This window comes from Notolepis coatsorum (assembly GCF_963971535.1).
Source record: "Notolepis coatsorum genome assembly, chromosome: 12".
Classification (NCBI taxonomy): domain Eukaryota; kingdom Metazoa; phylum Chordata; class Actinopteri; order Aulopiformes; family Paralepididae; genus Notolepis; species Notolepis coatsorum.
Genome location: NC_140176.1, coordinates 105,711,961 through 105,729,699, shown reverse-complemented (window position 1 = coordinate 105,729,699; position 17,739 = coordinate 105,711,961). Strand labels below are relative to the sequence as shown.

Below are 17,739 nucleotides of genomic sequence, written 5' to 3'. Positions count from 1 at the left end.
GGCCCGTTTCCTTGCTTATGATGGAACACTGTGTGAACCATACAGTAGAGGAGAGGAGAGCTAGAGGAGAGCTACAGGAGAGGAGAGGAGAAGAGAGGAGAGGAGAGGAGAGGAGAGGAGAGGAGAGGAGAGGAGAGGAGAGGAGAGGAGAGGAGAGGAGAGGAGAGGAGAGGAGAGGAGACCGTTGTATTCGTTCGGTACACTACACAGCCGTTCGGTACGGTACGGTAAACACTGAAACGGTTCGGTTCGGTACGGATAGGTGTACCTTTACACCCCTACTAGTATGCACTGTCCCTTTTGCAAATAAACTTAAACTTAAACCTACAGGAGCATCAGACCATGGTGACTCTCCAGGCCTGTGTGTTAACAGTGTGTCTGGTGGCTGACTCCCCAGGCCCGTGTGTAACCATGTGTCTGGTGGCTTCTTGTAAACCGTCCTGGATGCCGGGAGCCTCGCTTGTATAACAGGAAGCGTCGGGGGGGAAACAGGAAGTGTTTTTGTTTTAACAGCTAATGAGGCGGCAGGAATGGAAACTGTGGACAGATGGATATAATAAACGAGAGAGAGTTATGTAGGGAGAGTACAGTACGGACCGGGTCACTTCTAACTATCGTTCAAACCTGGTGAAAATGTTAAAGTGGTCAATGTGCTGTAACAATGATGTGATCGGATTCAAAGATGATTGACTGAATCTAAGAAAGCGATTACCAAAAAAAGTATAATTGATTAGAAATTACTACGGCTGAGACGATATGCCATTTGGAAGAATCGATAAATCGGGACAAAATTATCGATAAATATGGTAATTTTGTTTATGATCGCGTAAATTGGTAGTATTACATGAAAACGGTAGTTTCGCTTTACATACGTTGCAAACAACAAATGTATTGCCCTCCAACTTCTCGAAATGTTGCCACACTTCAGACGGCCTCTTCCTGATCGCTACTGGCAGCGCGCTCAGCACGACTCGCTGTCGTGGGCCAACTACAGCATCGCAAACACTACAGTGACACACACATACACAAACGTTAAATAGTTTTTTTTCTTTTTAAGAAAAGTATTTAAAAAAAAATGTACACATGCAAAAAAAATCGATAAGTGACGCCACTTTTTAATGTTCAAAAGCACCTCGTCTGATGGAAATACAAAGGAAGCATCATGTCATGCAGAAGCTGGATCTAAAAAGACCATGTATGCTTTATTTGATTTCAGTGTAAATATAGGCCGTTTCTTTTTTAAGAAAATGTATCTTTTTGTTAGCAGACAATGTGAAAATACATAAATTTTGGTGTTTCCTTCATATTTGGACCAATATCTCCCTGCAATTTACCCCATGTCCCACCCAGTGAATGAGAGAGAAGAGAGGTAGGGACTCTCACCTGAGGTAGTTTCTTACTTACACTTTCAGAGCCCTTGCTTAACCTTGATTTACCGGTTGAATGCCCACCATCCACTTCAATGTTAGCGTTAAAAACGCCTAATCTATGTTTTAAATTATGGCTATGTGTCTAATCTGCCCGTCGCTTATCAATGACTAGTTTTCCAGTCAACATTGTCGAAGCGGATTGTTTTTTTATTGGTTCATTTTCGTTTTATAGCATTTTGAAAAGCCCTCGTTTAAGGAAAATATAAAGATTCCATGATAAAAAGACGTTTACTGGAATATTCTAGAATACACAAAAACTGTCATTTTTCTGCCTATTTATGAATCGTTTTCAAATAAACGCTAATTATCGATAGTATATGTGTACGTATGCACGCTAGAGACGCGAGCTGAAAAATCGATTCTCTGATTTCCTCATCAGCGATCGCGCACACACACACACACACACACACAGGGCAAACGCTGAGATCTCAGCGAATACAACTCTGATTATCCCAAGACTGGTCAAATAGATTCCTTACCTCAGATCAGATGTTCTCCAAAAAGATCATTCCAATTCCTGATCGCCATTCCAAATATCGATCACGCTTATTTATTGAGTATTGGCTACTGTGAATATATATTCCAGGCAGATTCCCGTCCCGCGATGACTTCCATGTTGAGCAGACAGCTTGCCAGCTCAAGGAGCCAGCTGGCTCCGCCTCTACATATCGACTGATCCCAGGTCAGTCTAAGCGACTGACCTGCAGTTACACAGGGATAGACGATAGGGTGCGCTTTTTCCCATTCTGAGCTGCTGGAGGAGCTGCTGTACCAACGGGAGACTCGGTTGATGAAATATGAAATCAGATCGCTAATAAACAAATAAAACTATATTTGTCATCGTGGGCACTCAGTAGGGCTGGGCGATATGGAAAAAAATCATATCGCGATAACGATATGATAATGTTATCATATTTCTCGATATCGATAATTATCGAAATTGTTATAAGTATAATTTTCTTTTTTGTTTTTTTTTTAACAACAGGTGTATGTTTATTTTGCAGCAATTATTTGTTATTGCCGCCATCTTTAGTGTTACATCCCCTCACACTCCAGTTCTCAGGCTGCAGCTGGTTTAAAAGAAAGTAAACCGGCTTCTCTGCTGGCTGTGGCTCCAGGGGAGTTGAACAGTTCTGGCTCTGCTAGTTTATTTTCGATCTTTTGGCGCTTTTTTGGTGGACCGTGACTCGTGACTGGAGTCTAGTTCTGCTAGCACACATAGCCTACTGTGTACAGACGGTTTCAAACTGTATTTTAAATTAGAAAGCAAACAAAATAAATGGACAAGAGAAAAATAAATCTCAATTTGGTCAGTATTGTCATTTGGACAAGCAAAGCCATTACTTTAAGTTGCAGGCAAGAAAGACAAGTCTGTCCACTGTCTCTGGTTTTAAAACTGCCCTGTTGCAGGTCACAAAAAAATATATATATATATATATAAAAAAACGTTTTTTTTTTAATTTCGATATTCGATATCGATTATTAAAATATATCGTGATATTTATCGTTATCGTTATATCGCCCAGCCCCGGGGGCCTAATAAAATGAGATATGTCATCCGTGGCACTGAAAGTGTTAAGGTAAGGGAAAGAGAGAGAGAGGTAGGTTTCTCACTGGGGCCCTATTCCCCGTACCTGGTTCAACTAAGTCGATCAAGGGTCCCATTATCCAGCTTCAGTTAACCCGATGTTTGAAGCCGGGATTTTCATGTTCCTCGAAGGTGGATTCAGTCTCGTTAACTAGAACCAGACTTGAGACCCAGGATAAGTGCGCGCGGCCGCTTCAGTTGAAAAGCCATCACGTATCGATAGCAGAGATCCTGATCTTTTAACGGCATTGATTGATTAATTGATTTAAAACTTTATTAACAGATTGCATTACGGCTCAATCGCCTCGCCGACAAGTTAAATGCGTTATCTATAGGCTAATTTTAAGTCCCTCATTACCCCAATCAATCAGATTATATTTCTTTAAACTTGCCTGCTGGCAGTAGGTTTATGGAATGGATAATCAAATGAGATCTTGCTAGCGAAAATAATTAGTTAAACTGTTATACGGAATAAGGACACGGCTCTCTTACCCATTGATTGATGTATGGTGGATCTTTTACTTATCTACACTGTGGTGTAACGGTGTCTGCTTTTGACTTTCACACAGGCGGCCCGGGTTCGAATCCCACTTCTCCTAGTCTTTTCCTTCTTTTTGCAATGTAGGAATAATTCAATTTGGTGCACGTTGAGAGCTATATAAAGAATGACATCATCAATGCATGTAGATTTATAATATTTTAACTTAAAACTAGGCTACTTCTGCGTATAATCATTAATATTATATTCCAAAAAATTATATTGGAAACACGGGGTTTCGAACACCGGTCGCCCGGTTGCCAGGATTGTGCACTACCGCTGCGCCACTGTGCCAGATGGGATAAATTCATTGTTTATACATTAATGAACGAGAGACCCGTGTTTAGAATATTCTTTATTTTGAATGAAGTTTTATCTCTTTATTCTCATTCATTAATGTGACGTCAACGGCTCATTCAATTTCTCAAATCCGTCAAACAGCGCATCTCAGACATTTTAATCCCAGTTACAATATCACACAAAATCCACAATCCACGCATAGACACTTCAATTTTATGCTTGAATGAAACAAAATCCAGGCGCTCCTCTCCTTCCTCGCTCCTCATCCACAGCGGAGAATATGAAAGGAATCAGAGCCAAACGAGCGATAGGTTTCAATCATTAAGGATATCCCCGCGGGATTCACATTTGCAATGCTGCGCGTTGTTAAAATAACCACATAATGTGTACATCGCACCGAGCGAGCGCCACGGTATAATATAACGTGCATTATTTAGGACAAAGTGAATTTAGTATCAGCATTTTGGGTCTATTTTACATTTCAAAAGCCCCCTCTGGAAGAATGGAGCACAAAAACGTAATTCAGAATGGTATAATGCAGATCGTAGACTGTGGGAATAATTTCAGGAAACGGGCTGTCACTTCTTTGCGGGGGCGTGGCTATGGTTCATCCGGCTAACTTGAACTTAAACCCTGCTCTCGACCAGGCTCAAACTTTTTGATCTGTTGTCATGGTGATTTAGACAATCCAGCTTCGGGGAATGGGAAAGTCCGGCTTAAGTCAGACTTGACCGAAAGTTATCCGGCTAACTCAGTTATCCAGGTACGGGGAACGGGGCCCTGAGGTAGTTTCTTAAGGTAAGGGAAAGAGAGAGAGGTAGGTTTCTCACCTGAGGTAGTTTCTTGTCCTCATCTGACAGACAGTCGATAGCGTTGTTGAACACGTCTTCAACCAGAAGCTTTTCCTCATCTGCAACAAACAAAATGAAACAAAGAAACAGTCAACAACACCGGTGAGGTGAAGGACTGGAGTTGACGTCAACACAACTTCCCTGTGTGTGAAAAAAAATTCTCACACATATCCCCAGGACTGTAAACATGTAAACAGCTTTAGACATTAATTTAGTCCCGACAGTTAAGAGTTTGAATATGTCCTCCAGTGATGTCAATAGGACACTGAATTATTATGTTGCATTAATTACCGCTCAATGAAATAATGTCGATGAAAAAAATGCCAATCCCATCAATATTTCTATCCATCATTCATTGAGCAATACAAAATAATAATAATACAACACAAACATTCAGTGTCCTATTTCCTGCCGAACCACTGCTGCCTGAAAAACGGGGCTTTTGAGGTGATGAAATCACTGCGCCCAGGCACCAGTGGTTCGGCAAAGAATTGAGAGAGAGAGAGAGAGAGAGAGAGAGAGCAGGACAGCTCTGATGTAAACACTGGAAATAACGAATGGACGGAGTCGAGGGGAGAATTTGGCGTCGGTCTCTACTGCGCATGGGCATTGGGCAGAACGGCTCCGTATCCGGCTTGCGCAAATTACATGGCAGCATTGTCGGCGAGTTTCCGCGAGTTTCCAAAACGAAAACACCCTTTCAGCGTTGCCACTAGAAAAACGTGTTTTCCTGCCAAAACTGCGTTTCCTTTTAACTTGGACATGCAAACGTAATCATTCGAAAATAGAACGTTGCTGTTTTACACCAGTGTAACCATGGCCTGAGAGTGAGTGTGAGAGAGAGAGAGAGCCCCCCCCCCCCACCCCCATTGGAGTTTTCACTGCACATAGAAACAGCGCAGGGGGGAAAGCAGTGTTACAAAATTGTATGTACATGTTATGAGGTGGTGAGAAACTTAACATTACACTCTGATTATTGCTGTGATGTACTTTTATAATTAAATAAATACATTTCAAATACATTTGAAATTCATGGTTTGTTGTGTTCCTTATCAGTAGTTTATAAATGTATGTTATGGCAATTCATGATGTATTTTTGTAAGTTTGGGTCCCGGGGAAACACCAAATTTCTCTTTTGGGTCTCGAGCTGAAAACGTTTGGGAACCCCTGCTGTAACGTCTTCACACACGGACGTTTCACGAGCTGCCATTGATGGGCGTATACAAAACGATATATACATATCATTTAGGGATGCACCGAATTTTCGGCGACCGAAAGTTTTCGGCCGAAAATGGCAAAAAATGGCCTTTCGGCTTTTGGCAGAATTTTTTTTTCACCGAAACAGAAACAACCTGTAACCTAACGCACGTTGTTGTGATGATGCCGCGCTGTCGGGAGTCGCGCTGTTTCTATGTAAACTCTGCGCGCAACGCGTCCAATAAATGCGTCTTTAACATGCTTTTATATCCTTATTTACTATATGCCCGTCGCGGTTAATCACTGAGTGATCTAATATGCATATTATTCAGAGCGAGAGAGGGGGGGGATTGTGTTTCTCACATTGACGCTGTCTGTCTGTCTGTCGCGCGTCTACTGTGCCGAGTCAAGCGAGCACATTCAGCTGGGGACTAGAAAGGTGTGCTCAGTAGAGCACAGATGTCGGCTGCGGCAGCCAGAGAAAAGATGGAATTAATGTACTGTATGCATTCAGAAGTGCTGAATAAATGTTTTATGGACCCATAATAGTGATTATTTATTATTTAAGTTAAGTTTAGCCATAATCATATATTTTTCCATAATCATAATGTTCCACAACATTGGTAAAAAAAAAATCTATTCTATGAATCATTTTCGGCCTTTCGGTATCTGTTTCGGCCAAGAATTTCCCATTCGGTGCATCCCTAATATCGTTTATCCGAAATGTTCCCACTGCGGCTGTCGAATTTGGCTTTGCAACCAATTCCATTTTATTCCTCCAAATCTTCACTTGCGTCACTCCAAGCCCTCACAGAGCTCTTACGATGTACTCCGTAGTACGCCAGCGGCCCCGCCTCCCACACGGAGACAAAGAGGACACATGAGGAAAACAAACACGCAAATGGCAATTAATCGAGCCCGTCAAAATCATCGCGTTCATTTTCATCGCGTGACTAATTGATTTATTGCTCATCGCGACAAGCCTAACCAACACATCACCATGGTAACAAGACACCAACACGATAAGTCAAATTGACTTTATTAACAACCAGCCCGCTGTTTGTTTATTTCTCAATGTGCCGCTTTCAGACCCGACGGAGAGCGCTAGCTTGCGTGCGTTCCATGGGTCTGAAGTGTCCGGCTTGGTAGCAACCCCCCCCCCCCCCCCCCAAGTGCACTTCAGCTCCAGTAACACAAGCTGATGAAGGTTAGCAAAGTACACACAAGGCAATGATTTATATTAGCTACATGGCAACGAACGTGATCTCTCTCTCTCACTCTCTCACAGCAGACAACGTCATTCCTGGCATCGCCCCGATAAACACGGCGCTAATGGAAGCACTGAGCACTTCAGCTAAATCATCAGCATGAAGGAGGCTCCCGCCGCACATCTTACGCTGCTAGTAGTCGGCCTGTGGAAGCTTTCACATATCTGACAACCTGATTCTCGGTCCCTCTTTCTGTCTGTATATACGCCAGGGTTTTCCCCTCTCTCTCGTCTGTCTGTCTCTCTCGTCCACGTGTGTCTGTCTGTCTGTCCGTCTCTCGGCCTCAGCCAGAGTCCAAGGCAGCTGTACTATTCCGCAAACGCTGCCCAGAAACTATGTGTCATAGCCCAGAGTAAGAAGCAGATACAGATACAGAGATAGAGCGAGAGAGGAGGGGGGAGAGAGAGGGGGGGAGAGGAGGGGGGGAGAGATAGGAGGAGGAGAGAGAGAGAGAGAGGGAGAGAGAGATAGGAGGGGGAGATGAGGGGGGAGAGAGGAGGGGAGAGGGGGAGGATAGATAGAGAAGGGGGTGAGGGGGGAGAGAGAGAAGGGGGGAGAGAGATAGAGGGGGGGTTGAGTGGAGAGAGAGGAAAAAGAGCAAAGAGAGAGTGTTGGGGGGGGGGGGGGGGGGCCACGTGGCTCCCTCTCCTCACTATGAACACGCTCACACACACACACACATCCAGCTAGGGCCTAACAAAAATAATGGTTGGTTTCAGGTTGCCGACCGACCCTGCCGATTTTTTAGAATAAAGTTTCATAGAAATCTTAGTCAAACATTTAGTATTATGGATATTAAACATGCTGGCAGAGTACATGCATCCATGTTGTTGTGAACATTTTAACCCTTTCACTGCCACACGACAGCCGGTTAACCCTTTCACTGTGACAATACAGAAGGTTAGCCCTTTACTATCACACAACCGACGGCGATGCTCCATCATTAGCATCATTAGCTCCGCATCCGCGGAGCTAATGATGCTAATGATGGAGCATCGCCGTCGGTTGTGTGATAGTAAAGGGCTAACCTTCTGTCGTGTGGCAGTGAAAGGGTTAATTAAATAAAGAAATTCCCTATCCATAGTCGCCGTGGGAAAGAATAAAAAAATAAAAATAAAAAATTCCCTACCTACCCATGGCCAAACTGACAACCAACCTGAAACCAACTATTATTTTTGTTAGGCCTAAACACCACCAGACCTGACAGCAACAGCGTGTCTGTAAGGCCTATAAATGTGCCACACGGCGCGATCACAATGCATACTTAGTTACTGTAATGCAAAAATGAATGAAGACTTCTCTGCCGGAGGCTAAAAGCAGCGATACGTCCCAAGTTCCTGTACGACGGTCAAGTGATTCACCGTCGTCGAAAGCGCTCCAACTCATTTGGCTGCATTAGAATGTGGTTTTAAGAGAGCAGGTGCAACCAGGGGTGAGAGACCGCAGCCTTCACCAGAGAGCTGCAACCGGGGGTGAGAGACCGCAGCCTTCACCAGAGAGCTGCAACCGGGGGTGAGAGACCGCAGCCTTCACCAGAGAGCTGGATGTATTCAGAGAGCTCGGAAAAATAGTTCCGAGTATATATCTGCTTAGAAAACGAAAATGTTGAATATTCTTTTTTACGTGGTAAATACACAGGTCACAACGAGGATGATGGAGCCTCCCAAGGCCAGGCTTTGGAGATAAGACTGGCATCGTTTCTATCCCTGACAAAACAAATACTCATGTGATCTGTATATGTTTATTGTCTAAATAAAACGACCTACCTACCAACATGTTTACAGGAACGTTTTGGAGTTGTATTTTGTGTATTTGTGTATTTCGTGACTGTTGGGAACTAGGCTACACTGGCACACCTACTTCCAGTGAATGATGCTAAGCTAGGCTAACGGTGCGGCTGTTCCCTAAGCCCAACGCATGCACAGAGAAGAAAAAGGTATGAATCTGCTCGTCTACCTACAGGGTAGATGGCAGATAAGCTAATTTCCCAAAAGGTTGGCGTGGTCCTTTAAGACAAGGCGTGTGTGTGCTCCTAAATATAAAACAGAATCCAGATAAACTAGTTTAGGAGCACGCTCTGATCAAATAACCGATAACACCCATCTACATTTAGTCATTTAGCTGAGGCTTTTATCCAAAGTTCTGTACGACAAGTCATCAGGAAGGGCGCACAACTCCATCTCTACTTTGCATCTCCAATCTGAATGTTTTAACCCTTTCACTGCCACACGACAGCCGCTTAACCCTTTCACTGTGACAATACAGAAGGTTAGCCCTTTACTATCACACAACCAACGGCGATGCTCCATCATTAGCATCATTAGCTCCACGGATGCAATATAATCAAACCATAAACAAGGTGGCCTATTGGGTTGTTAGACCCTAATGCGCAAAAACTGATTTTCTATGTCTGCACTTTATGTGCTCATTTTATGCCAGTTTTTTTTTCTGTTGTGAAGCACTTTTTTACACAGTATTTTGTGTAAATTAGGTTGTACACCGACCATCAAGTAATAAGCCCATGGTAGAATTGTATTTATGAAAACTATGATTAAGGGCGGCTGGGTGGTGCAGCGGACTAAGCGCTCGTCACCAACGCAAGAGACACTGGTATCGAATCCAGCTGTCAGCGGTGCTTCCGGCCTGGCCGGCCGTCATACTGGCAGAGTCAGCGGGAGGGAAGCCGGTGGATGGGTCCGGGTCGTTGTAAACAGCGACTCCTACAGTTCGGTCAGGGCGCCTGCACAGCGAGGGAAGGATCTAAGAGGGGTAGTGTGACCTTCCACACGTTACACTCTCCCAGTGAGAGTCCGCGCTGCCAGGTGAAAAGAAGTGGTGGGCTGGCTACACATGTGTCGGAGGAAGCATGCGATAGTCTCCGCCCTCCCGGACCGACGGTAGGGGGTAGAGTGCGCAACGACCAGGAAGGGGATTGGGAATTGGCATAACGACTAACATTGGGAGGGGAGAAAAACGGAAAAAGGGGGAAAAAGATTATTCAAAAAAAAATATTCAAAAATTTATGATTGTATTGCTTCCATGTGGCAAATAAAACTCTGAATCTGGAAAACGTTGAGCTGCAATTCTTGTATGAAAAATGTTATACAAATAAAGTGTATTATTATTATTACTCAAATGTAGAACCGTACAAGGGTTTTGTTGGCACGGCAGGACACAGAGATTAATGATGTAAATATAACATAAGGGCATGTTTTATTTGCTCTCCAACAGCCCGGGCTGGAGACACGGCCTCTGGAGGCACAGTGGACTCGCTGCCCGGGCTGGAGACACGGCCTCTGGAGGCACAGTGGACTCGCTGCCCGGGCTGGAGACACGGCCTCTGGAGGCACAGTGGACTCGCTGCCCGGGCTGGAGACACGGCCTCTGGAGGCACAGTGGACTCGCTGCCCGGGCTGGAGACACGGCCTCTGGAGGCACAGTGGACTCGCTGCCCGGGCTGGAGACACGGCCTCTGGAGGCACAGTGGACTCGCTGCCCGGGCTGGAGACACGGCCTCTGGAGGCACAGTGGACTCGCTGCCCGGGCTGGAGACACGGCCTCTGGAGGCACAGTGGACTCGCTGCCCGGGCTGGAGACACGGCCTCTGGAGGCACAGTGGACTCGCTGCCCGGGCTGGAGACACGGCCTCTGGAGGCACAGTGGACTCGCTGCCAAGTGCAACGTGCCGCTCAATTATCTCCCGGCCGCTCGGCTGAGATCGTCTTCTCTGGTCGACTGCGGCCAACGGCAGGCGACAGCTGCGCCGCCACAATGAGCCACTTTCATGCCGGTCAGACTGGAGACGTGCCACAATGTAACCCTGCCAGCAACTAACACATGTTGGCGAGCGGGTTAAATCACTTAATTGGATCTCGCGCAGACACAGACAGACAGACAGACAGACAGACAGACAGACAGACAGACAGACAGACAAGACAGACAAGACACGCACAAATATGTGAAGATTGGCCTGACGTGAATCACAGCAGAACCTTTTTCCCCCTCTCAGTTACAGTAATTAGCTTTGAAGGCCATATTTAATCTTATCAAATACTGGTTTCAGGTCAGGAGGAGACCATCTACCAACCAGAGCAATCTATCCTATATATATTTTTTGTGATCAAATCTTTATTTTAATGTTTTTCCTTTCCACATTATGACAAGAGACAACACAATACAGTAGTAATAATAATAATAATAATACACAAGGCATCACAGGACAGCACTTCAACAATAATGATAACAAAAATGCCAAAGACAATTAAATTAAATCAAATGAATCAGTAAAGCAGTATAAATAATATAAAATAAAGAACAGTGAAATATCCCGAGCCCCGATCCACCCCCCCGTCCCGACCCCTACGGTCCCCACCCTATGAGGAGCCCGAGTCGTAGTGGGGGAGTAGTGGGGGAGAAGAAGAGGAATATTTTTAAATAACAAGAATTATCGACTGGCAACTCTGTGCTCGTCAGACATGTTAATGTCATGCATGTTGTGTACATGTCATAAATGTCGATATGAATTGAAAATGGGGGACCCTGATGTAAACAAGACAAACGTCTTTCTCTGGTCTGCATCCCCTTAACAATTGTGTGTATTGCGCCGTACTGTATTGTACCCATTCTGCAATCTGTTAAATAAAGTTTTCATTCATTCATTTCTCCCCCACTACTCCAACGGGTGTTTGTGCGACCATGTCGACCTGAACAATGGGGGATAATTAATAAGAACGAGCCGCCTCGGAGGGAAAACGGCCGCTGCTGCTGGAGCTGGACCGAGTCAGCGGCGCACGGAGCCGGGGAGAAACCACCGCCTCGCTGGCGCTTCCGCTTCACAGCGTGAGAGTGGGCGATAAGGGGGGCGTGCTAGCGCGCGGTCACGTGGGCTTAGTGGCCAATCAGAGGAACCCGGAAACCGAACGGCGTTGTAGAAGGCATAGACGCCCCCAGGACCCACATCCCGACCCCGCTTTGCTGCTAGATCCTGGACTTTACTCTCTCAGCTGCCAACGCCCACAAACCAATGTCTAAGTGGAAGACAAGTGCTCCCCCGAACACACGTACGTACCGGTGTTGAAGTCCAGCTTGGAGACCTGCAGAGCGTACGCCTCGCACTCCTTCTTGCTGAAGCTGAAGATGATGACAGGCTGGAAGTTCCTCTCCATTATCATCTTCACGATCTTGAACACGTTGGAAGGACCTGGGTACACACACACACACACACACACACACACAAAGACACAGGTTCTGTCAAGAAATGTCGGAATTTGAGAGGCTTATATGGATGAAAGTTAACCGATTTAAGTGGGCCCCAGTTAACACAGAAATCTATTACAATCGTTTCTATAGATTTTAATGACAGAAATCTATTAAAAAAATGTCAAGGTTTTAATAAAAAATATGCCAATCTTTTTACGCTCATTTGTGTGTCGTGAAGCATTTTGGGCTGCAATTCTTGTATGAAATTATACAAATAAAGTTTAAAGTTTAACACACACACACACAGGTAGGGTAAAGATAACACACACACAGGTAGGGTAAAGATAACACACACACAGGTAGGGTGAAGATAACACACAGACACACACAGGTAGGGTAAAGATAACACACACAGGTAGGGTAAAGATAACACACACAGGTAGGGTAAAGATAACACACACACACAGGTAGGGTAAAGATAACACACACACAGGTAGGGTGAAGATAACACACACACACAGGTAGGGTAAAGATAACACACACAGGTAGGGTGAAGATAACACACACACACACAGGTAGGGTAAAGATAACACACACACAGGTAGGGTAAAGATAACACACACAGGTAGGGTAAAGATAACACACACACACACACACAGGTAGGGTAAAGATAACACACACACAGGTAGGGTGAAGATAACACACACACACACAGGTAGGGTAAAGATAACACACAGGTAGGGTAAAGATAACACACACAGGTAGGGTAAAGATAACACACACACACACACAGGTAGAGTAAAGATAACACACACAGGTAGGGTAAAGATACACACACACAGGTAGGGTAAAGATAACACACACACACACACACAGGTAGGGTAAAGATAACACACACACACACAGGTAGGGTAAAGATAACACACACACACAGGTAGGGTAAAGATAACACACACACACACACACACAGGTAGGGTAAAGATAACACACACACACACAGGTAGGGTAAAGATAACACACACACACAGGTAGGGTAAAGATACACACACACACACAGGTAGGGTAAAGATAACACACACACACACAGGTAGGGTAAAGATAACACACACACAGGTAGGGTAAAGATACACACACACACACACACACACAGGTAGGGTAAAGATAACACACACACACACACAGGTAGGGTAAAGATAACACACACACAGGTAGGGTAAAGATAACACACACACAGGTAGGGTAAAGATAACACACACACACACACACAGGTAGGGTAAAGATACACACACACACACACAGGTAGGGTAAAGATAACACACACACAGGTAGGGTAAAGATAACACACACAGGTAGGGTAAAGATAACACACACACACACAGGTAGGGTAAAGATACACACCTTTAGTGCCTCCCTTCTTCCTGGGGTCCCACTTGCCCCCGCTGCTGCCCCCCCCAGCGTCCCCCGCATCCCTCAGCACCTGCATGGCCGTGTTGAAGTTGTCTTCTCTGAAGTCGCCCTGGAGGACAAGAACCACACCATGTGACCACCAGGGGGGGACAAGAACCACACCATGTGACCATCAGGGGGGGACAAGAACCACACCATGTGACCACCAGGGGGGGACAAGAACCACACCATGTGACCACCAGGGGGGGACAAGAACCACACCATGTGACCACCAGGGGGGGACAAGAACCACACCACGTGACCACCGGGGAGGGACAAGAACCACACCATGTGACCACCAGGGGGGGGACAAGAACCACACCATGTGACCACCAGGGGGGGACAAGAACCACACCATGTGACCACCGGGGACAGACAGGCGAGCGAGCAGTTCTGTTTAGCAGACTGGTGAAGGTGCATGAGTGACTTTCACACAGAGTAGTGACATCACACGTGTAATTCAGACATCGGGGAAGTACAGGGAAGCTCTCCCTCTCTCCAGGAGAAAAATGTGAAAAAGGGGCTCTGGTGACAAGTTATAGTCAAAGTCACAAATAACAATCTGTAGTCAAAGTCACAAATAACAATCTGTAGTCAAAGTCACAAATAACAATCTGTAGTCAAAGTCACAAATAACAATCTGTAGTCAAAGTCACAAATAACAATCTGTAGTCAAAGTCACAAATAACAATCTGTAGTCAAAGTCACAAATAACAATCTGTAGTCAAAGTCACAAATAACAATCTGTAGTCAAAGTCACAAATAACAGTCTGTGTAGTCAAAGTCACAAATAACAGTCTGTAGTCAAAGTCACAAATAACAATCTGTAGTCAAAGTCACAAATAACAATCTGTGTAGTCAAAGTCACAAATAACAGTCTGTAGTCAAAGTCACAAATAACAGTCTGTATAGTCAAAGTCACAAATAACAGTCTGTATAGTCAAAGTCACAAATAACAATCTGTAGAGTCATGCCTCTAAGAGAAGTTAACCATAAATAAACAGGATAGTAGGGGATCTTTAAAAGTGACAGATAGAAACATCAACTGATCATCAGTATTTGACCCAAACGCTACAACCACACAGGGTCATGGGGCTAACGGTGCCAGCATAGCGTGCCTGAGCAGAGTCTGCCTCCTCTTTGACCTGTCCCGTCTCTCTCACACAAACACACGCCACAGGGATCATCAGTGTCCTTACGTTCTCGTCCACCACCAGGTGGAGTCCGTCGCCCCCTGCTGGAAAGACGTAGTGTTGCAGTGGGGTGGGGCGGTACTCCGTGTAGACTACATGGCACGGCTGTGGAGAGACAACGGTGAGGGACGGTTAATCATCAATCATATTTAGATTTAGATCACACAAATAGTCTGTAAAGAGTCAAACATTAAAATTCAAATCTGCACAAATTATGTTTCTGGGAATAAAAAACAAATTACCAAGCAACATTCAAAAATGTTCATGGCTAGAGAGAGTGTTTATAATTTTAGAGGGACATTAGCTTTAAAGCAACCTACGGTACGTACAGATCTTAAAAGTATGTGCATTGCAGTTTGTGGGGTATCACTCTGGAATGGTCTGGAGGCGAGTATAAAATGAAGCAAAAATATCAATACATTTAAAAGTAGCTATAAACAAGCACTTATGGACACATATAAGAGAGAGGAGCTTGAGCAGTAATGTGACTGCCTAATACATATTTTTTCTCATTTGGATATATAAAGAAACTGTACTTTTATTTTATTTTTCATTATTAGTTATATAATTTTTTTTTAAATTAAATTATAATGTAAAATATTGTAAGGAAGGGGCAGGGCTTGATAAGTTGTTTTACTTCCCCCTGTTCCTTCTCGAACACTTATTGTATGGAAATAGTCTTTGACTATTTACCTTTTTGTTTTTTAAACTTGTTTTATGTTTCTAATCAAATAAAATACCACTTCATCACTGGTTACCACACCACTTCATCACTGGTGACACCAAGTACTGATCCAATCCACCTCTTTTTCTGAACAGTATAGACTCAGTCCACCAGTCTTTATGAAGAGTATAAACTGAGATCATCAGTGTTTATGAAGAGTATATAGACTCAGATCATCAGTGTTTATGAAGAGTATATAGACTCAGATCATCAGTGTTTATGAAGAGTATATAGTAGGGGTGGACGGTATAAACGGTATACGGTATAAACGGTATTAATTTGCTCTACGGTATGGATTTTGACTATACCGTGTAACCGGTAGGGCAGCTCTAAAATAGCAATGACGTCATGTAACCACAGCGCGACTATTTCAATCGCATTTGCCCCTAAAAATAGATAGAATTAGTCATAGATAATAGATATGTGCAAACTGGAAAAAGTTGTTTAGGAGGCTTTGCGCAGTGGGCGTGTCAACACGCAATTGTCATTTCATAATAAACACATATCACCGCGGCGCACAGCAAGTTTCAATTTCAGTTCCTGCCATTTTTAACCAGTGGAGAAAGGTAAGATATTTCCCTATCGTTTTTCTTATATGAATTATTCTACGTTAATAAAACATACCTGGTGATCAACTACAGTTTGCTGTAAACATTACGATATGTGTGTAGTGTTATGATAACGACGGCAGCAGCGGGAGCCGGGAGGACGGCTGCAGCAGTGGATTTGCGAATAGCATACAGCTGCAGAGCCGCAGAGCCAGGGGCTCTTTCAGGTCTGGTCACAGGCCCGTCAAACAGCGCCCCCCCACCCTTGCGCCGTTCTGACCCCCATCGTCTCTAAGCATTTTGTGTGTCAATTTGTTGACACATGTGTCAATTTGTTGACACATGTGTCAATTTGTTGACACAATTGTCAATTCTTAAAGCTGAGGATGAGTGGCACCTTTGTCTCAATTCTTATTCAATTCAATTCGCTCTGCGGCTCTGCAGCTACATATGCTTCTAGCAAAATCCAGCCCCGCTGTTTGCAATGGGAGCAGGAGTCTCGACTCGGGACTTATTTTATTTGGAATATAATGACTTTATACGCAAAAGTAGCCTAGTTTTAAGTTAAAATATTATAAATCTACATGCCTTGAGGATGTCATTCTTTATATAGCCTGCCTATCAGGCAAAAAAAATTATTCTAACAGAAACACTGATACCGTGATATATACCGTTACCGTCTATGCTTCAAATTATACCGTGATATAAATTTTAGACCATACCGTCCACCCCTAGTATATAGACTCAGATCATCAGTGTTTATGAAGAGTATATAGACTCAGAACATCAGTTTTTCTGCTATCTTCGCCTGGTGATATTAAACACCAGTATGGGTACATCCCTGATGACAACACCAGTATGGGAACATCCAGGGGTGTAAAGTACTTGAGTAATTGTACTTCGTTACAATACTTAAGTACTGTTTTGGGGGATTTGTACTTTACTCAAGTAGTATTAGGTTTGTATACTTGTACTTTTACTCAATTACATTTCAGAGAAAAAAATACAGACCTACAAAAAAATATAGACCTACAAAGTACAAAGTACAAATTTCGCAGGTCCAACCATTTTAATTAGTATATTTGTTTCTCTGGCCAAACTAACGTTAACGTTATTAATCCTGCGGCCGCACTTTATTTAAAAACAGCCAATCAAATCCCCATCAATGGAAAATGAGCCTGCCCACACCCATGATGATTGGTACTTGTGCAAGACTAGAAAGCGGGGATCTTTGATTAAACACCTGCTATCAGAAGAATAGACTGTCAGAAAAAAAGTTTTTACTTTTACTTTTTAGTACTTAAGTACATTTAAAAGTAGAAACTTTTTTTTAACTTTTACTCAAGTGTGTTTTTAGCCAGATACTCTGACTTTTACTTGAGTACGATTTTGAGACAGTACCCATACTTTCACTTAATGATAAGTATAATTTCTGGGTACTTTTTACACCCCTGACA

The 17,739-nt window shown here is 43.9% G+C and overlaps 1 protein-coding gene across 2 annotated transcripts in view; it reads right to left on the bottom strand.

Annotated features, from left to right (window-relative positions):
- mtrex (Mtr4 exosome RNA helicase) overlaps positions 1-17,739 on the bottom strand; it is a 167,301-nt gene that overhangs the window by 112,391 nt on the left and 37,171 nt on the right. For both annotated transcript variants that reach the window (XR_014620366.1, XM_084326549.1), the window contains exons 9-12: positions 15,017-15,115; positions 13,770-13,887; positions 12,241-12,372; positions 4,687-4,766 (exon numbers count right to left, since the gene is read on the bottom strand). Coding sequence is in view for 1 of the 2 variants with exons in the window: in XM_084326549.1 (XP_084182675.1) it covers positions 4,687-4,766; positions 12,241-12,372; positions 13,770-13,887; positions 15,017-15,115 (429 nt within the window). In the remaining variant the exon portion in view is untranslated. The remainder of the gene's footprint in view (positions 1-4,686; positions 4,767-12,240; positions 12,373-13,769; positions 13,888-15,016; positions 15,116-17,739) is intronic.